General features: G+C 40.2%; 1 protein-coding gene across 1 annotated transcript; it reads left to right on the plus strand.

The window, feature by feature from the left end:
* Positions 1–470: 470 nt before the first annotated feature.
* On the plus strand, positions 471–21,631 carry LOC142162131 (uncharacterized). The gene is made up of 4 exons (XM_075218444.1): positions 471–672; positions 19,991–21,115; positions 21,242–21,339; positions 21,419–21,631. The coding sequence occupies exons 1-4, from the start codon at positions 471–473 to the stop codon at positions 21,629–21,631; spliced, it is 1,638 nt and encodes a 545-aa protein (XP_075074545.1).
* The last annotated feature ends 347 nt before the right edge of the window (positions 21,632–21,978 follow it).

Here is a 21,978-nt window from a genome sequence, read left to right on the forward strand (position 1 = left end):
TTCCGACAGAGGAGTTCATCGCCCGATCCAGATATACACATGTCCTAATACCGATTGGTCTAAGAGGAACATATCCTTACATCCCACTTAGAGTTATGAGGCAAGCAGGTAGGAAGCAAGTCATACCCAGGGTCGACAAGATAAGCCATTTCCGAGCTGACATCCAAAATAATGATAGTCCCTACAAGTGCCAAGCCCAACACATGTGGCACTACAAGATCGTAATGAGGAAAGACACCATCGAGCCAGACAGATATCATGCAAGTTGTACTCTTTTATATTCAGGTTGGTTGGAAGACAATTGGGATGGTCTGGGCCGGCCAGGGTTCGTTCGAGGTCACAGAATTATAGATGAAAAGGTCGAGGAGCAAGTCATGTACAACCAGCTACGCAAAAGGATCCGTGAATGCGAGAGCGAACACTGCGAGATACAAGAATCCAACTAGAAGCTGATTGAGGAATGGAAAGACATGGTTATCAGTGCCAACAAAAAGCTAGGGTACTTGGAGCAAGGAATAGTAGAACTAGAGGGGAAATTTCTCAAAAGGGTCGAAGACTGTCAAAAGGCTGAAGGGATCGAATGTGGACATCTAGCCAGAGCATACATGTTGCTGGGACTTCACGAATTAGGGAAGCTATTCGATGGAGCCAAGGATGTCGAATCTGGGGAAGGTCCTTCTGGGACCAAATAGATAGGAATTTGCTTTTTCGCTCTTTGAATGTAATAAGGCCAATAGCCATTAGTGACTTTTATTTCAAGCTTACTTAGTGCCGTTTTGGGATTCACCTATCTTTATCAACAAAAAGAGGCATTTAACATTCTAAGTTCTCCGAATCAATTTGTTGCTAGGGCTACCTCGGGCACAAAGAGGTCCCCAAATTAGGACACGCTTTACATTCCCGCACTTTATGTTTAAATATTGCAATACTTTTTATAACCCTCACTGTCTTGGTTACCTTTTGTTTTATTTTTATTTTTATTTTTTTATTATTCCCCTCCCCAAAAGTTAGTTCGTGCACTCTGGCATCTTCATCTTATTTCACAAGATCCAGGGGCCCTCCACCCACTCCTCCTCTTAGTCCCATTAAAGGCAAGACCAAAAGCAAAATGGAAGATTTAAGCAACATCATGAAGGAGAACACCGCTGAACGGGTAGAGGCCACTGATGGCCAGGGTATTCGAGTTCCTAACGAGAATGTGTCACAACTTGAACAGAAACTGTTGAAATTCCAGGAAGAGCTCGATCAGGTTCGAAATCTGGCAAACCTGTCATTTTCCCTCAACACCCCAGATATCAACTTCCCCAACGCTCAAAACCCTACACCTCCTCAAAATATCCCGAAACAAAAGAATCATCCCACCCCTCACCATCACGCTGCTCCACCAAAAAACCAATGTAATACTTGCCATACCCCAAACAACACTCCACTACTCATCCCAGAACCATAGAACTCCACAAATTACCATTTCCACACCCATACACAAGGCCACCATAACACTCCTATCTACGTGAAGACCATGCCACACTCCATCCAACCTATCTCATGTACACCTGAGTCCAATGAAAAGGATATGCTTATCAGAACTTGGCGGAGGAACTTAAGAAATTGACCAGCTGGATTCAGGGCAATGAGGGAAGCAAAGGAATCGATGGACTGAACTATGACGACCTTTGCATACAGCCTCATGTCAAACTGCCTGAGGGGTACAAACCTTCTAAGTTCGAAATGTTTGATGGTACGGGTGATCCAAGGGTCCATCCGAGGACATATTGCGACAAGCTGGTTGGAGTAGGGAAGGATTAAAGGATCCGCATGAAGCTATTCATAAGGAGTTTGAAAGGAGATACATTATCCTGGTACATCAGCCAAGATCCCAAGAAGTGGTCAAGCCGGGTAGGCATGGCATCAGACTTTTTGGATAGATTCAGGTTTAATGCAAAGAATGCACCAGACGTGTTTTATATCCAAAATTTGAAGAAGAAGCCCATGGAGAAATTTCGCGAGTATGCTATTCGCTGGAGTTTCAAAGCTGCTAAGGTCAGACCCACCTTAGAAGAGGAGCAAATGAACAAGTTCTTTATCCGGGCTCAGGACTTACAGTACTATGAACGGCTAATGAGGATTGAGAACCACAAGTTCTCCGACATTATCAAACTGGGTGAAAGAATTGAAGGAGATATTAAAAGTTGTATGGTTACAAACTTCGAAGCCTTGAAAGCTACGAATAAGACTTTACAGTTCGGTAGTATGTCCAAGAAAAGGGACGTAGGGGCCGTGATGGTTGCACAGAGGACCAAATCTCCCCTCAAATACCAAACTTACCCAACACCTCCACTCACATACCAGCCAACCCCAAATTACAAAGCACTCTCACCCTCATACCAAGCTCCACCACCTACTTATCAAGCATCTCCACCTCCTACATACCAACCTACTTCGCCCAGATACTCCCAACCCGCTCATTTCTACCAAACTTATAATGCTCAATCCTCCAATTATTAATCACCCTCTGCATGCTAAAACTTCCCTAGACCTCGACCTAATTTTTATCGCAGACCTCCAAAACAATATACAACCATCGCTAAACCCATCGACCAACTGTATGAGAGACTCAAAGCTGCTGGTTATGTCACCATCCCTACTGCAACCCCTGAGAATCCTTCTTAGTAGGTTAACCCAAACAAATCATGTGCATACCACTCCGTCATGAAAGGTACGCCATCGATGAGTGCCGCTCCTTGAAAGACAAGATACAATCTTTTATTGATAACAAGATGATTGTGGGAAAGGAGCCCGCTCCAAACGTCCGCAATAACCCTCTGCCAGACCATAAGGGTGGAGGTATCCACATGATTGAAGTAGAAGATGACTGGGATCCCGAGGGGTCAATCGGGTTGATCACAAAAGGTGATGACCCAAAGAAACCAACAATTACTCTCAATCCAATCATAGTCCAGATCCAACCATTTGATGACACTGAGGTGATATCTCTGTACCTCTTGAGTTTGAAGCAGCACCATCCGCAAAGACACTGGTATCAATTGAGGTTGAATTCGAGTCTCCGGCAAATGCACCGCATCATTTGAGGTTGTATTCTTGCCATCCAAGGCACATGTTCCATTCGAAGTGAGGATAGCCGCGCTGATTCCTGTGGCGATGTCTACCATGCCATTATTCTATACAAATGTTGTACCCTGGGAATATACAGCCAAGGCGAGAAGGAAGGGCAAGGTTAGGATTGCAGAAATAATCGCAGCACAGGGTATGACAAGAACTGGTAGAGTCTCTACCCCTGAACATCTGGCTGAATCAAGCAAGAAGGCCTCAAATCGGCCACCCCAAATTGAGACAGGTCCGGACGACCTTTGGAGGAAAATACAAGCCAAAGAATATTCGGTCATCGACCGGTTAAACAAGACGCCAACATAAATATCCATTCTCTCTTTGCTGCAAAATTCTAAGACGCATAAGAATGCTTTGTTAAAGGTGCTAAATGAAGCGTACGTACCAAGTAACATCACTAGCAGGGAAGTGGCTAATATGGTAGGACAAGTGATGGAAAGCCATAAGATCACCTTATATGAGGACGAGCTGCTACCTGAAGGGCCGGGGCATAATAAAGCATTGCATATCACAGTGCAATGCAAAGATTATTTCATCACCAGAATCTTGATCGATGGAGGTTCCAGTCTTAACACTCAAGAAGTTGGATAAAGGGCTTCATGAGATAAAGGATGGAGCAATCAATGTGAAATTTTTTGATGGTTCTCAGAGGTCCACCATTGGTGAGATTATTTTATGCTTGCAGATGGGATCAACCTGGTAAGAGGTTGATTTCTTGGTAATAGATGTACCAGCGTCTTACAACTTGCTGTTGGGACGGCTATGGATTCATGCTGCTGGGGCCATAGCATCAATGTTGCATCAGGAAGTAAAGTTCGAATGGAATCACCATGAAGTGATCATTCACGGCGACAGTAGCAACCCTATATATAGTCGCCAGACCATTCCGGCAATCGAGGGAAGAAGGAAGCTGGGTGGAAAAACTTACCACCACATTGAGCGAGTCAATTCTATCGATAAAGATAAATGGTGGGATAGCAAAATCGAGAGTATACTGAGTTGGAGTGGGTACGAACCTGGCAGAAGGCTCGGCAAGAACCTCCAAGGAATCTCTAAACCCGTAAAACTCAAGAATTATAGCACTACCTTCAGTTTGGGAAATGAATACACCTGGGAAGAATTCAATAATTGGTCGCCACCATGGCGCGGTCCTTACTATCCACTAGAGCAGCCAATATCACGTCTGGAGCAGACCTTGCAACAGGCCAACATTATTTATGGATCAGATGAAGATGAAGCACTTGCAACAGTGAAGAACTTGTTTTTAGAGGACAATGATATGTACTATTGCGTTATTCCTGAGGAGGAGGGGAGGAAGGCCCTTCCATACAGGCTGTGAGCAGAGGAGCACATCTCAAGAATTGGACCATCAAGACAACCAAAGCCGACGGGCCTCGGGGTAGCAAGGCTAAAACAAGCATTATTCACTGTTTTTTACTAAATGATTTTCTTTTTGCATTTTTTCCATTCCCGTAATAAGATCTTGAATGTCGAAAATAGTATTCAATTTATCAAAAGAATTTTTGATTTTTTCTTATGAATTAATATTTATTGTTATCCTTTATCCTCCTTACTTTGCCAATGCAATATTACTATTACTTATCTTGATGAACCAATAACTGTGACATGCAATGAAACAACACAACAAATGGAGATTGATTTAGAGAAAGATGACATACCTGACGAGATTGTCAAAGAAGTTGAAAACTTTGAGAACAGACCTAAATCCAACCTGGACGAGACCAAAATTGTCACCTTGGGGGATGCAAAAATTGTCAAGGAAACACGAATTAGCATCCACCTATAGCCATTAGAGAAGAAACAATACACAGAATTTCTAAAGCAGTATGAGGACATATTCGCCTGATCGTATGATGACATGACTGGTTTGAGTACGTCTATTATGGCTCACAAACTGCCAACCGATCCAATGTGTCCATCGGTAAAGCAAAAGCTCAGAAAGTTCAAGCCTGACATGAGTTTGAAAATCAAGGAAGAAGTCAACAAGCAGATTAAAGCTAAGATTCTCAGGGTAGTAGAATACCCGACATGGTTAGCCAACATTGTGTGCCAAAAAAAGGATGGGAAGGTCAGAGTCTGTGTCGACTACCAGGATCTCAATCGAGCCAGCCCGAAAGACAACTTCCCTTTACAAAATATACACATCCTAATTGACAATTGCGCCAAGCTTGAACTACAATCATTCGTAGATTGCTTCGCTGGTTATCATCAAATTTGGATGGATGAGGAAGATGCTGAGAAAACATCTTTCATTACGCCGTGGGGAGTGTACTGTTACAAGATGATGCCATTCGGCCTGAAGAATGCAGGGGCCACCTACATGAGGGCCATCACTACCATTTTCCATGATATGATACACAAGGAGATAGAGGTATATTTGGATGATGTTATTATAAAGTCCAAGAAAGCCACTAACCACATAGAAGATCTGAGGAAGTTCTTCAATAGACTGCGGAGATACAACCTAAAACTAAACCTTGCAAAGTGCGCATTTGGGGTCCCTGCTAGGAAATTGCTTGGGTTTATTGTGAGCCGCCGAGGAATAGAACTGGATCTATCGAAAGTCAAAGCCATTCAAGAAATACCACTGCCAAAGAACAAGAAGGATATGATACATTTCTTGGGAAGGATTAACTATATCAGTTGATTCATAGCACAATCTATAGTTATCTATGAGCCCATCTTTAAGATGTTAAAGAAAGATGCCGCTACCAAACGGACCGAGGACTGCCAAAAAGCCTTCGACAAAATCAATTAGTATCTGTCAACGCCACTGGTCATAGTCCCGCCCGAGTCAGGTAGACCTTTATTACTCTACCTTGCAGTGTTAGATGGAGCTTTCGGCTGCGTTTTGGGGCAGCACGATGAAACTGGGAAGAAGGAGCAAGCCATTTATTATCTAAGTAAGAATTTCACCCATACGAGGCCCTGTATTATCTATTAGAATGCACATGTTGTGCTTTGACTTGGGTAGCTCAGAAGCTGAGACATTACTTCTACGCCTATACTGCATATCTCATATCGAGAATGGATCCCTTGAAGTACATCTTTTAAAAGCCCATGCCCACCGTCAAGTTAGCCAAGTGCAAAATCCTGTTGAGTGAATTCGACATTGTTTACGTAACTCAGAAAGTGATCAAGGAATAGGCACTGGCAGACCACCTTGCTGAAAACCCCGTGGATGGAGGATATGAACTCCTGAAAACGTATTTTCCCGATGAAGAGGTATTATTCATAGGAGAAGACATTGCGGAATCCTATGATGGTTGGGGAATGTTCTTCGATGGAGCATCAAACTTCAAAGGAGTTGGCATAGGAGCAGTTCTAATATCAAAAACCGGTCAGCATTATCCGGTGTCTACCAAACTCAAGTTCCGCTGCACCACCAATATGGTTGAGTATGAAGCATGCATCTTAGGACTCAAAATGGTCATTGACATGAACATCTAAGAGCTGCTAGTGACTGGAGATTTAGACTTACTTATACATCAGGTACGAGAAGAATGGGCGACCAAGAACTCCAAGATACTCCCGTATCTGCATCATGTATAGGAACCGAGAAAGAGTTTCATGAACACGGAAATACAGCATGTTCCCATAATCAAAAATGAGTTTGCCGATGCATTGGCTACCCCTATCATCTATGATACAACATCCACACAAGAATTTCATTGATCCCATTCCAGTGAAAATACATGATCAGCTAGCTTACTGTGCCCGTGTTGAAGAGGAGGCAGATGGAAAGCCTTGGTTTCATGATATCAAGGAATATTTGGCAAAAGGAGAGTACCCAGAGCTTGCAAATCCTACTCAGAAACTCACACTTCGGAGATTGTCCAACAACTTCTTTCACAGCGGAGGAATCCTGTATAGAAGGACTCCCGATTTAGGATTATTAAGATAAGTACGAGTCAAGGAAGAACAGTAAATCTCACTAAGACATGCTGCACAGAGTTCAAATAGTCAGCTAAGGCAATTAAGTCACGTAGGCATGATTTCCTAAACTACATAGGAGAGTTACATACACTAGTGTTGCTCAATTAAAGGAAAACATATATTTACTTAATGAAAACGGGATTTTTCAACAAATAGTCCGTGTACGTACTCGTCACCTCACGTACACGGCGCTCATATACCAAAGAGTACAATATCCGGCTCCGAATGGCCCAAATCTAACCAAATCAATTACATAACGTAAATATAGCTAAAAACAACTAATTCAGCTAATGAACTGAAGGATAAGAAAATAAAATAGGAAGACGCCCAAAAATCCTCCTCGCGCCACGTCTTTGAATAGGGTAAAAATTGCCAAATAAGAACACCCATTCACTCACGAGATTACTCGTTCAAAAATCATCCAAATCCGACGCCTATATCCCACTCAAATCTAAGGTTTTTGGTTGGGTAACTTTTCCCCTAACTTCTCAATTTCCTCACTCAAATTTATTAATTTAATGAAGAAAACAACTATGGATTAATAAAATATGATAAAATAGGATTAAGAATCGTTACCCAATGTTTTTCTCTGAAAAAACTCTAGAAAAATCTCCTTCCTCCAAACTCTAAATCGAATTTTGTAAAATAATTCCAAACCCTCAAATCTTCCCTTTTCTGCCCAGCGATTATCGCACTTGCGGGCCAAGGATCGCATCTGCGGTCCAGCACCTGCGGAATTTCCATCGCAGGTGCGGCTTTTCACTTAAAGCACCTCGTCTGCATCTGCGATCAAGAGGTTACACCTGCGGACCCTTGTTCGCTTCTGTGGTTCCAGACCGCTCCTGCGGTTCCTTCTTTCCTACCTACGGGCATCGCAAATGCGGAACTACCCTTATACCTGCGATCCAGGACCTCCTTCCCATTTCTGCTTCTGTGGTTCCAGAGCCGCTTCTGCTGCTCCGTACCTGCGGCCCAAAGTGCGCAGGTGCGAAAACACCAGGTGCAACAACTTCAACAATTTGCATAAGTCTCAAGCCAATCTGTTAAGCACCCGAAACTCACCGTAGGTCCCCGGGACCTCAACCAGACATACCAACCAGTCCTAAAACATCATACGAATTTAGTCGAGCACTCAAATCAAATCAAATAATGTTAAAATTACGAATCACCCTCCAATTCAAACTTAAAGAACTTGAAACTTCAAATTTCTACTACCGATGCCGAAACCTATAAATCCATGTCCGATTGATCCCAAATTTTGCACACAAGTCATAATCAATATTATGACCTACTCCAACTTCCGAAATCTTTCGACCCCGATATAAAAAAATCCACTACTGGTCCGAATCTCCAAAAATTCGACTTTTCCCATTTCAAGCCTAGATAAGTTACAGGCCTCCAAAACACAATCCGGATACACTCCTAAGCCCAAAATCATCCAACGGAGCTAACGAAATTTACGGAACTCCATTCTGGAGTCGTCTTCATACTGTGCTGACTATCGTCCAAATTCTAAGACTTAAGCTCTCATTTAGGGTCTATGTGTCCCAAAATACTCTGAAACTTAAAATGAATTATCTCGGCAAGTCACAATAGCAGAAATAGATAACGGGGAAGCAGTTAATAGAGGATCGGGGCACTAATTCTCAAAACAACCGGCCAAATCGTTACACGTCACCGAAAGACGAATAGACATTCCCCTCAAAGCTCCCCGCTTCGCACTTCTTATTCTTGGATGTGTCCAAAATGTAAAGTATAAGTAAAGTAGTAGATAAATTCGTATTTGCTTGCTCGCTTTGATGTTTATCTATTTGCCAAATACTTGGGGTGAATTGCATTTAGTAATAATCCGGTTAACTTGTAACATTGTACATTGGATAATTCACATAATTTGTATGAACACTTAGGTTGCCAAATATGTATATTAAACTTGGTCGATAAATTAGGATTAACATACACATAATCATTTAAGTTAGTTGTATACCTAAAATAAAACATGCCATCCTCTTTTTCATGAAAATAAAAATAAATCATTTTATCGTATTTTCTTAAAGCTGTACTAGCATGCCTTTCACACCTCTCTGTGTAAATTATTCTTTAACTAACACATTTTGAGTAGAAATAATTTTTAAAGACATTGAAATTGAATTGTTTTGCTTTTCTTCCAGAGACTTAGGCCTTGTAGTCATTTGGACTTGACTCATATAATTTGTGTTTCAAGACCATGACTCGAGAGATGGTCTTTAGCTACTCATTGAATGATAATTCATTTTTCTAGCGCGAATATCTTCTTGTATTGACGGTATAATTTTCTATGTCACAAACATTTTGATACTATACCATATTCAATCCATTTATCAAATTGATTCTTTTAGTTTTGTTCATGATCTATTAAGATTATTCTTTTCCACTCTTACCAATCATTTAGAGTAAATTTCATTTTTAGCTTTCCACTTAAATAGTTAATTTTTGCACATAAACTAAATTCTTTCAAAGGGTATTCTTTAATTAATATTCATTTAGTCAATCTGTAAATATTCCGCTTATCACTACATATTATCTTGTACTCTCATCCCTTAAACAACTTTTTGTACAAGTTCATTCATTTTCAAACGAAATTCTTTCATACTTCATTTATTAAATTAAAGTGTAAGACATAGCATTTATATATCATTTAACCTTGTCTTGTTTGTTATTATTGTTCCTTATTACGTTTTATACTTTAGCTAAGTACAAACATTATCCTCTCTTCACTTAACTTATTCTCTAAAAATACCAAATTCTTCTTTTAGGTCTTGTGCATAGATTTCAAAGAACGTAAATTATTTCATACTCTTTATTCATTTACTTTTACTACATGTGCACGTGAATATAAACATTCCATTATTTGCTTGCTATAGCTAATCATCCTCTATTTAAATGAACTTTGCAGTTATTCTTATAAATATTAATCAACTCTCTTCTTACTTTATTCATTACATAAAAACTATCCAAAGATAATTCTTCATCTTTTATTGTATGTGTGTTCAATCAAGACTAATGCTATATAAGTAAATTGCTTGGCTTTAATTATAAGTCGAAGTTTCCTTCTATACTCTATTTTGAACCCAATTCTTTCAATCAAATCCCAAAAAATATTTTATTTAGTAATTTGCTTTGCATAACTTGTCGTATATATTTTACCACAAATGAAATAGCCATGCTTTGAATATTTATTCATTACGGGACAATTGTATTGACTACTCTTTGATATAAATCCTTTGTGACGTAGTTAATCATTCTTTTGAACCTCCCCTCCCTTATTTAATCGAGTCCGTAGGAACCACATTTTTTTGTGGATTTTGAGAGATGCCTAACACCTTGCCCTCGAGATAACCTGAACCCTTACTCAGAATCTCAACGGTTTGATAGACCATAGTCGAAGTGTACATTATATAGTATTATATAGGTGTCTTGGTGTACTTTAAACATTAGGTGGCAACTCTAAACTTTAGTAACCCTGTAGAGTACTATAAGTTGCAGTTTGTTTTTTCTCATGTAAAATAGAGAGCAACAGTTATTATCACGCAGTTTATGTTAGTATTGTGTTAGATTTGGAATTTATTTCTTGTTGAATTTTATTATTTATTTTTAACTGTTAAAATTGGTTAATAGCTTATTTCACGTCTGCTTGACTAGCAAGTGGATATTAGGCACCATCACGACCCCAAAGTTGGGATTTCGGGTCATGACAAGTTGGTATCAGAGCACTAAGTTGCTTAGGTCTCACGAGTCATGAACAATCCTAGTAGAATATGGAGGATCGGTACAGAGACTTCTATACTTATCTTCTATAAGCTATAGAGAAAACGCACAACATCTAAAGCCGGACAGGAGCCGGAGCTAGCTGTTGCAGCCAATACCAGGGGTAAAGGCCGAGGCCGAGGTTGAGCCAGATGCCGAGGCAGAGGCCAAGGTAGAGGCAGAGCTCAGCATAATGCTCTAGCAGCAACACCCTTAGTGGAGCTTCAGATCATGAGGAGGAGATCCCAACTCAGACTGCACCAGTCGGACCCGCTAAAGTCCCGGAGGAATTGATAGCCACTCCTGTGCTATAGGATGCTCTAGTCCATTTAGTGGGCCTTATGGAAAGTGTGGCCCAGAGTGGTGCATTTACGGTGGCGCCAGCCGTCTCTCAGGCTAGGATAGAAGCACAGACTTCTGATACTCACACTTTGAAGCAGATGGTTCCCATAAATCAGACTCTAGCAGTCTAGCCAGTTGGGGTAGTTCAACTGGTTATGTCACGTTCCAAAATCTACTTTAGGCCATGATGATGGCCAACGTTTCCATTAGGAAAGCCAACGATTAACTATTACATTAATTGTTCATTTTATTATATTCGAAATCATAAATTTTATTAAGTAAAGAAACTTACACATTTTAAATCATGGTTACATATATAACTAGTAAGGCATAAAGATAAAAGGGTGATAATAATATGCAAATCCTAAATCATTATTTAGAATATTCCAAAAGTGGTGTCACAGGTTCATTAGCATTTATTAAGCAGTACAATAATAATACAACATATGTCTGAAATATAAATTACACACTAGAGTAAATAATATGGTGGAGACTCTGTGTGCTATGATATGTAGCCCGGAATAAAACTCACCATAAAATCTCGTCAGCAGTTGCTCCTACGCGCCAAGATGACCACCGAATGTGTTACATCTCGTGTTTTCATACGTTAAAAGTTTCGTCTTCAGTTAATCGACGTAGTCTCAGGGATGAGATTATCTTGAGGTTAGTGTAGTTACACTAATTATAACAAGCATGAAATAAGTGTCATGAAGGATAAAAGGGTACACGAATTAAAGAAAATGAGTTTCGTTGAAAGTGACTAATTTGGGATAAAATACGGGTCGAGCGGTAATACTCAATAATTATCGATTAGTACCATGTGATGTACCATATGACCACGGTAGTACGATGTGTAAAGTATATTAAAAATGAGTAGTATTTTTAGGTAATTTGAGACAATTTTTAAATTATGCGGGTAATTGGTTAATTACCAGGTAACGGGAACTAATAAGTGGGTAAAAATTAATAATCTTCACCCCCACTACCCACGTGGAAGTAGGTCACCATTTAAGCATATGATTCATGGTCATATATACATATTACGATAAAGTAACGTGTAAATCATTTAAATGACTAATAAGAATGGGTCATTTTAAAAAGACTTGCTTAACTTAAAGTGTTTGGTTCCTTTTGGACAAGAAAATAGTAGTACGTCCGAGCCTTGTTCATAGGACATTTTTATTCAAAACAATTGAAGCAGAAGCAAGACTTAGTTTAAAAAGAAAGCTTCATAGATCAGAAGCAGTATTTCGTTCATATTTCGCAGAAGTAGAAGCTTCATTTTGTTCAATAAATTCAAGGAATAGGTATGTTAAGGCCATCCCTTCTTTCTTTTGGCATGGTCCAAAATATACTGAAGAAACGAGTAAACGCACAGTTTTCATAAATTACTCTATTCATAGAGATATTAGGGGTGTCTATATTCTTGATTCCCCATAGGAATTATTATTATCTTCTGTTCATAGGTCTCAAAATAATACGCAGTTGGAAAAGTTTATCCGGAATGAATATTGAGATTATTACGTATTTTTCATGCATTTTTGTGATGACCCAAAACGGTATAACTTGTTTTTAAAATGAATTCTGCATTCCAAGGCCTTAAAAACCATCTTTAGCATCACCTCGATTTGTGTGTGCAGTCCGGGCGCGTAGCCGGAAAGCCTATATGTGAAAATGTTGAAATCTTGACTTAAAATGCATTTAGGTTGACTTCGATCAATATTTTTGGGTAAACGCATCCAGACCGGTGATTTGACGGTCCCCGAGGGTCCATGAAAAAATATGGGACTTGGGCATATGCTCGAAATCGAATTCTGAGGTCCCAAGCCCGAGAAATAAATTTTTAAAGAAAATTATTTTCTGGAAATTTCTATGAGTTTTGGAAATAAAATGCATTTAGAATTTGATGGTATCGGGACTGTATTCTGGTTCCGGGGCCCGGTACAGGTCTTATATGTGAAATAAGATAAGTCTATGAAATTTGATAAGAAACAGATGTCATTTGACGTAATTCGGACCTTAAATGCAAAATTGATGTTTTAAGAAGTTTTGAAATATTTCATTGATTTTGAGGTCTAATTCGATGTTCATGATGTTATTTTGGCGATTTGATCACCTGGATAAGTTCATATGGTAATATTGAGTTAGTACTTATGTTTGATTTGGAGCCCCGAGGGCTTGGGTGAGTTTTGGATGTGTTTCGGAAGGTTGTGAACTCATAAAAAGTTGCATGTTTTTTAGTTATGGTGTTTTGCTATTTTCTTCTTCACATTCGCGGGAGGACCCTCGTGAACACGATGAGTTATTCATGCTGAAGGAAATTTCTTTCTATGCAAACTCGAGACCCAGGTCGCGAACGCGGAGCTTTGGGGGGTCTTCCCTTCGCGAATGCAGGCCTGGTATTGCGAACGCGAGGCTTATGAGCCTGGGCAGGGAAATGGGTATTATACATACGCGAACGCGACCACCTGGATGTGAACGCAAAGGCTCGAGGAGTTAGTACTCCACGAACGCGAGCCCATTTCCGCGAACGCGATGAGCCTGTCGCGAACGCATAGACCAAATTCGCCCAATTATTTTTATGTTAAAAAATAGAATGCATTACTGGAATTTCACCATTTTTCATAACCTTCATCTTCTCCACACCTCTTGGTCGATTTTTGAAGAGGAACATCACCATAGCTTCATAGGTATGTAATTCCAAGCTCGTTTTCTTCCATTTTTATCAACACCCACTAGATTTCTAGGTCTAAAACATGAGATTAAGGGTAGAAAATTAGGGATTTTGGTAGAGTTAGGGCTTTTTAATTATTTGGGAATTGGACCTTGTTTTGGGGTCGGACATCAAAACAAATTGTATATTCGTGCTCGTGGGTGAATGGGTGATCGGATTTTGGTCCGAACCTCGTGGCTTGACACAGCGGGCCAGGGGTCAATTTTTGATTTTTTGGGATGAATGATTAGAAAGCTATAATTAAGCATTGAAATTGGATTGTTTAGCGTTTATTGATGTTATTAAGTCGATTATGTCTAGATACGATTGATTTGGAGCCAAATTCAAAAGGGAAAGCGGTGTCTGAGGCTTGAGTTGGCCATGAAAGTTCGAGGTAAGTGTTTGGTCTAACCTTAGCTTGAGGGATTAGGAGTTGTATCCTATTTGCTACTTGTTTCTTGTTGAGTACAACGTATAGGCATGGTGACGAGTATCTATACATTGGCGTCGAGCATGACCGTGAGTCTTGAATTGCAATTTAATGTGTTCTTAAATAATATTACGGATGCTTTAATTGATAATTCTCGGTATTATTCAAGGATTAAGATTGTTCTCGTGGAAATTACTTATGATTGAGTATTGGTGTTGGCTGTGATGGTTAGATGCTGGAATAATATTGGTTATAGCCGTTTCTCCCTTGCCGGGACATATTTATTTTTACGTCGAATCCCTTGTCGGGATAGTATAGTTCCTTGTTGATCTCTTGTCGAGACTCTTGGTATGATTGTTATTAAATGTATAGATATGGGTCGAGTTGCATGTCGCAATAATATTATATAGGATCGGGTTGCACGCCACAATAATGTTATATTGGATCGGGTTGCGCGCCACAACAATGATATAAATGGATCGGGTTGCACGCCGCAAGAATGTTATATTGGATCGTGTTGCATGCCACAACAGTGTTAAATGATAAGGATCGGGTTGCGTACCGCAACAGTGTTATTATAGTTTTGTTGTAGATCTTGAATTGTTGTCTTATATTTCTCTAAATTTTCTGCTGGATTTGATATTTCCCTCACAGCATGCACCCCTCCCATTTTTAATTGCTTATTTCTGTTTTATTTTTCGCTGTATATTACATAACTGCACAGGTTTATCTAGGGTCTTGTCCTAGCCTCGTCACTACTTTGCTAGGGTTATGCCAGGCACTTACCAGCACATGAGGTCGGTTGTGCTGATGCTACACTTTGCACTATGTGCAGATCCCTGAGCAGCTCTTGGATCATAACATACGGGTGGATGCCTTCAGTCCAGCTAGAGATCCCGAGGTAGTCTTGCAGGCATCCGCAAGCCCGGCGTTCTCTTCTATTTCATTATGTGTTCTGTTTTCACTTGTATTCGAGACGAATTGTATTTCCTTTTCAGACTCTTTTATGTAGTACTCATATATAGTCTGTGATATTGTGACTCCAGATTCCGAGTAAAGGCGTATATTGGATTGTTGTACTGGCTTTGGTTATTTTTATTTGTTTAAGTCTTTCGCTAGTTCTATTTATCGTTAATATTCAATGTTGATTACCGGTTAATCTAAATTGTTAAAAAGGACTAAAAGTTGAAAGAGTTAGTGAATCTTTGTTGCGTGACTTGCCTAGCTTCCACAAGTAGGCGCCATCAAGACTCCCGAGGGTGGGAATTATGGTTCGTGACAGTTGGTATCAGATCTCTACGTTACATAGGTCTCACAATTCATAGAAAAGCTTAGTAGAGTCTCAGGGATCGGTACGTGCAGAGGGCAAGGCCGAGGTCGTGCTAGAGGCCGAGGTAGGGGCAAAGCTCAGCCTAGAGCAGCAACACCAGCGACGGAGCCTCAGGATAACTTTGATGATGAGGTTCCAGCCCAAACAGTTCCGGTGGGCCCAACTCGGGTCCTAGAGGGTTTATTGCTACCTCAGTACTGCAGGATGCTCTGGTCCGTCTAGTGGGCCTTTTGGAGAGTGTCACCCGGGCAGGCTTGCTTCCTACAACCATCTCTCAGGCTGGAGGAGGAGCCTAGACTCCAGCTACTTGCACTCCGGAGTAGATGGCTCCCCAATTTCAGACTCCAGCATCTCAGCTAGTTGGAGCAGTTCAGCAGGGTATGATGGCTTAGACCGGTGATAGAGCAGCCATATCTGTCGATGCTTTGTGGAGATTGGACAAGTTCACCAAGCTCTTCACTACTACATTCGGTGGTGCATCTTCTGAGGATCCCCAAGATTATCTAGATAGCTGCCATGAGGTTCTCAGGAACATGAGGATACTTGAGACCAATGGGTTCGATTTTGCTACTTTTCGCTTATCTAGATCCGCCAAGACTTGGTGGAGAGATTATTGCTTGTCTAGACCAGCCGGATCGCCAGCCTAGACTTGGGAGTAGTTTACTTAGCTATTTCTGGAGAAATTTCTCCCCATCACTCAGAGAGAGGCCTATCGGAGGCAGTTTGAGTGTCTCCAGTAGGGTTCTATGACTGTTACCCAGTATGAGACCAGATTCATCGACTTGGCTCGTCATGCTTTTATCATACTTCCCACCAAGAGAGTGAGGGTGAGAAGGTTTAATGATGGGCTTATTCAGCCGATTCGTCTTCAGATGGCTAGGGAGGTAGGGAGTGAGATTTCCTTCTAGGAGGCGGCCAATGTGGCCAGGAGAGTGGAGATGGTTCTGTTGCAGGGAGGTGGTCATGGGCCGGACAAGATGCCTCGTCATTCAGGAAGGTTCAGTAGTACCTTGTCTGGAGGCAAATATTCGTATGGTAGAGGCCATCCTTCTAGGCCCTTTCAGTCAGCACTTCAAGTTTCTCATGGTGCTTCGGGTGGCCGTGGTTCTCACATGCAGTATTCTGATCAGCAGCCATACAATGCACCACCAGCTCCTATCAGTGCACTGCTGCTCTAAATTTTTTGGGGTGATCATTCAGATCTCAAAGGTCAATCTTAGTTTCCTTATCCACATCACTCAGGTGGATTTTTGAGTGTGGTGAGTATGGTCATATCAAGAGGGCTTGTCCGAGATTGGTGGGTACTCTGTCGCAGCAATAGGGTGCTCGTGCTATGGCTCAGGCACCAGGTGTTCCATAGACCCCCCATCAAGCTAGAGGTAGGGGAAGAGGTGCTAGAGATGGAGCTCAGACCGCTAGAGATGGAAGCCAGTCAGCTGCAGGCCGTCCTAGAGAGGTAGTCCAGGGTGGTGGGCCCCAGCCCCGATGTTATGCTCTTCCAGCCATGACTGTGGTTGAGGCTTCCGATGTAGTTATCAGAGGTATTGTTCTTGTTTGTGGCAGAGATGCTTTGGTTTTATTTGATCCAGGGTCTATATACTCCTTTGTGTCATCTTATTTTGCACCGAATATGGTCATGCCTAGTGATTCATTTAGTGCCCCCGTATATGTGTCTACGCCGGTGGGTGATTCTATTGTGGTAAATCGAGTCCATCGCTCTTGTATTGTTGTGATTGGGGGTCTTGAGACCTGCGTAGATTTGTTTCTTCTAGACATGGTTAATTTTGATGTTATATTGGGGATGGACTGGTTATCACCTTACCATGCTATCTTGGACTATCATGCCAAGACTGTGACCTTAGCCTTACCGAGTTTGCCTCATTTAGAGTGGAGAGGGACTCCTAGTCATTCTACCCGTAGTTCATCTCTTATGTGAAGGCTCGGCGTATGGTCGAGAAGGGGTGTTTGGCCTATTTGGCATATGTTCGTGATTCTATTGCCGAGGTTTCTTCTATTGATTTTGTGCTTGTTGTTCGTGAGTTCCCTGAGGTATTTCCTTTAGACCTGCTGGGTATGCCACCCAATAAGGATATTGACTTTTGCATTGATTTGGCGCCGGACACTCAGCCCATTTCCATTCCGCTGAATTGTATGGCCTCGTCTGAGTTGAAAGAGATGAAGGAGGAGTTGCAAGACTTGCTTGAGAAGGGTTTCAATAGACACTACTAGAAATTGGAGCTATGACAACGCTTTTTATTGCTACGGATCCATAACCGTTGCGATACGTATTCTATTGTTATGGTTATAACCGTTACAAACAATTGCTGGAACTACCGGGACACTTAGCAACTGAACCATTGCAATAGTCTCAATAACCGTTCCTATATATGCGTATATGGCAACGGTTTGTATAACCGTAGCAATAGATATATTTATGGTAACAGTTGGATGTATTGTTATGGTCATTTTAGTTCCCTCTTTATTTTCCACCCAAAATTTTAATACCCGCTAAAATAAGGTGGGGCCAACAATCTGATTATTATTCTTTTTTAGTTTTATATCTTGTTTTCATCGAAAATATATATACCTAAACCTTAAAATATACCAAATTCTATCGGAAATTACCAAGCTCCATCCGAATATCCCCTAATTCTTTCAACCGTAAATTACGAGGCTCCTCCGATTAGTTTCATCGGAAATTACCAGCCTACGCTCCTCCTCCATAGTTTCATCTAAAATTTTGAGGAGATTGATCGAGTTTCCAGGCTACGAAAAATCATCAGAAATTACCAAGCTCCGAAAAATCAACAATCTCGTCCAAGCTCATCCATAATCGAAAATCTCCTTTGTTCCGACGATCGAAAATCGCTTCTAGGCTCATAACTCCTCCATAATCAGCCGCACCAGAGGCAGCGTGCTAATCCTTTAGAGTTTCTCCAAATCTGAATCGGTAAATATATTCTTAGTAGCTTTTTAATTTTTGGCAGCATTTTAAATTTGTTTTTCTTTAAATTTCTTGGTTGGTTTTAGCAGCTCAACTTGAGTTTTTGTTAAATTTCTTAGTTGGTTTTTTTAATTTGTTTTTGTTTAAATTTCTGGGTTGAAGGCTTAAATTTCTGGTTTTTGTTTAAAATTCTGTGGCCAAAGCAATAGTATTGTTAAGATATCCACCAATTGAGTGTTTGAAAGAAGTGTTTGCTTGTAATTTCTGTAATTTCTACTGTTTGAAAGAAGTGTTTCGAGGCTTCTTATGTTATATTTTCGATAGATTTGGCCTTAATTAGCAACATAATGACATAAGATGTTGAAATGCTCTTATGTAGTGAGTAAATAACCTTGTGTTTATACACAACTGTAGGAACATTTCCAGCTCCTTATGGTTCCTTTGTCCTATTTTCATTAGTCTGGTTCAGACTATGTGGTATTAGTTGGACATTGTGATGTATCGGTTGTTTGAGCCTTAATATATTGTTGTATATAAAACTTGATCATTTGTTGCTTCAACGAACTGCCAATCATTATTTCTTTCTCTAGATAGATAGTCTTCACAGATAATGAAATATGTTTTTGGCTGCTTAACTATATGTGGGACTGACATAGTCAGCTCCATGCTGAAGTCTTTCACACCTATATTGTATCTGAGATGCATGGCTTCAGAATTAGAATCTTTGAATATTGATCTTATGTTGATAAAAACTTAAAATTTGCACAGGTTCATAAATTTAATACATAATACAACTTTTAACACTTCTTAACTATGAAAATGTGAGCAGCATATTTCGTTCGACCATTATCAGTTTGAAATCATTCATATAAATCTTTAAGTATGTGGATGTAAGAAATCAGCAATGTATTTTATCAAGTGTGTGACGAGGTTAGCCTTCTTCATATCAGCACGACTAATTATAAGAGTGTCAAGACAACCTATGAACAATGAGAACCTCTTTTTTTGGCTTGTACCTTCTCATCAGAGTGTCTCTCTGAATGTGATGACAATGAACAACAATTCTTAGTTTCTCCACTGCTCTTCTCAGTAGGTCTCCTTTTCCATAACCAATTCATCTTTTCAATCTCAATAACCAAACTAAATCTCCTACAACTTCACCCCTCAATGTCCACCTGTGTATAATTGACACAACTATTCAATACTAATTAAATGACCAAACAGAAAACTTTTATGGTAAGTGGTCCAGATAATATGGAAAGTTGATGCTTTTGCCGAGAATCTGGTGTGGTTTAGCCCATCTTTACTTTTGAAAAACTCTCTTTTTCTTCTATATTTTTGCTTCATTTGGTATTCTTACTTCAGTTCTCAATGATTTGTTACAGGTTAGTGGATTAGACAGAAGCTGGCAAAGGCCTACAGGAGTGAAAGCAAAACTCATAGATAGCAAAGCTTCTAAAGGTATACGACACAATATTAATTTTGGTGATTTGAATATATTATATAGGATATCCATGGATTATGGTGATAAAATTTGGGTGAATCTCCTTAGATGGACGAATGAGTATATAGGTGGAGTGAATAATTTTCTTGATAAGGCATTTGAACGAGCTGCCCAAGGAAATGAAATATTATGCCCTTGCAAAAAGTGCATTAATCTGTATTGGCATTATAGAAATGTGGTGGAGGATCATTTGGTTGTTCATGGGTTTGTTGATGGTTATACCAAATGGGTTTTCCACGGGGAGGACTTTTCCTCGAGAAATACACCTTCTCCAAGAAATGATGATGAAGGTTCTAACATGCGTGATGATATTGATGGAATGCTTCATGATACATTTAGAAATATAGAGGGTCAGGCAGGGGATGAAGATAGAGCTGGGGAAAGACAATCTGAAGAAGCAAGGAAATTTTTCAAATTACTAGAGGAAGGAAAACAAGAGTTATATCCGGGGTGTGAAAATTTCAGTAAACTGAGTTTCACTATTCGGTTGTACTTGCTTAAATCCTTGCATGGATTGAGTAATGTGGCCTTCTCAGATTTGTTAGAGTTGATAAAAGAGGCATTTCCCTTTGCTCAGGTACCAGAATCTTTAAACAAGGCTAAAAATATGATAAAATATTTGGGTCTTCATTATGAAAAAATATATGCATGCCCCAATGATTGCATGTTATTTTGGAAAGAAAATGAGAAGGCTGATAATTGCTCCATTTGTGGGTCTTCAAGATGGAAGAATGCTGGTCCTTTGACTAATGCAAGCTCTAAAATCTCCACAAAGATTTTAAGGTACTTTCCTTTAAAGCCTAGTCTTCAGAGGATATTCATGTGTCCTGAAACGGCTGTTATGATGAGATGGCATGCTAATGAACGACTCAATGATGGGAATATAACACATCCTGCTGATGGGGAAGCTTGGAAGGATTTTGATTCTTTGCACCCGTATTTCTCTAGCGATCCTCGTAATGTTAGAAAGGGTCTTTCAAGTGATGGTTTCAACCCGTTTCTGACGATGAGCATTTCTCATAGCACGTGGCCTGTTATGTTAATGAACTATAATATATCACCGTGGATTTGCGTGAATCCATAGTATATAATGTTGTCTATGATCATTCTAGGTCCATTGTCTACGGGAAATGATATAGACGTGTACCTACAACCATTAATTAAAGAATTGAAGGAACTATGGGAAATGGGGATAGACACATTTGATGCTGTAACCAACCAAACTTTTCGAATGTGTGCTGCCTTATTGTGGACAGTTAGTGATTTTCCAGCATTAGCTATGCTTTCAGGATGGAGCACTAAGGGGAAATTGGCATGCCCCACTAGCAATTATGACACATGCTCTCAATATCTCAAACATAGTCTCAAGATGTGTTACTTGGGATAAGAAGTCATTTGACGGTAAAGAGGAGCATAGACTTGCACCTACTCCTTTGACCGGTGAGGAAGTGTTTGAAGAGCTGATTGAATTCAACAATATCTTTGGAAAGTGGAGATTGTAGTGATTCAGTTGACGCGTTTGCATCAGTCATGGGACCTGAGCACCCAGGTCGGGCAAGATTGTATGGACAAGGAGTTAACAAAACTGTCTTAAAAAAGAAAAAAAGGAAATTTTGGATCCTCTGTAAATGCTAATGATGAGAGAATGGAACAAAAAATGGAGGAAATGAAAGAGAGGATGCAACAAAAATTATTGGAAAAGCTCAATGCACAAAAGGAAAAATTGCTGGAAGAGCTTAATGCACAAAAGGATGCTATGGAACAAGATATTACGATGAATGTCGTTACACGACTTCAAAGTCTCAACCCCAATTTAAGACTTGATCCTGACATGCTAATATTCAGTTCT

Source organism: Nicotiana tabacum, chromosome 7, assembly GCF_000715075.1.
Source record: "Nicotiana tabacum cultivar K326 chromosome 7, ASM71507v2, whole genome shotgun sequence".
In the NCBI taxonomy this organism is placed as follows: Eukaryota; Viridiplantae; Streptophyta; class Magnoliopsida; order Solanales; family Solanaceae; genus Nicotiana; species Nicotiana tabacum.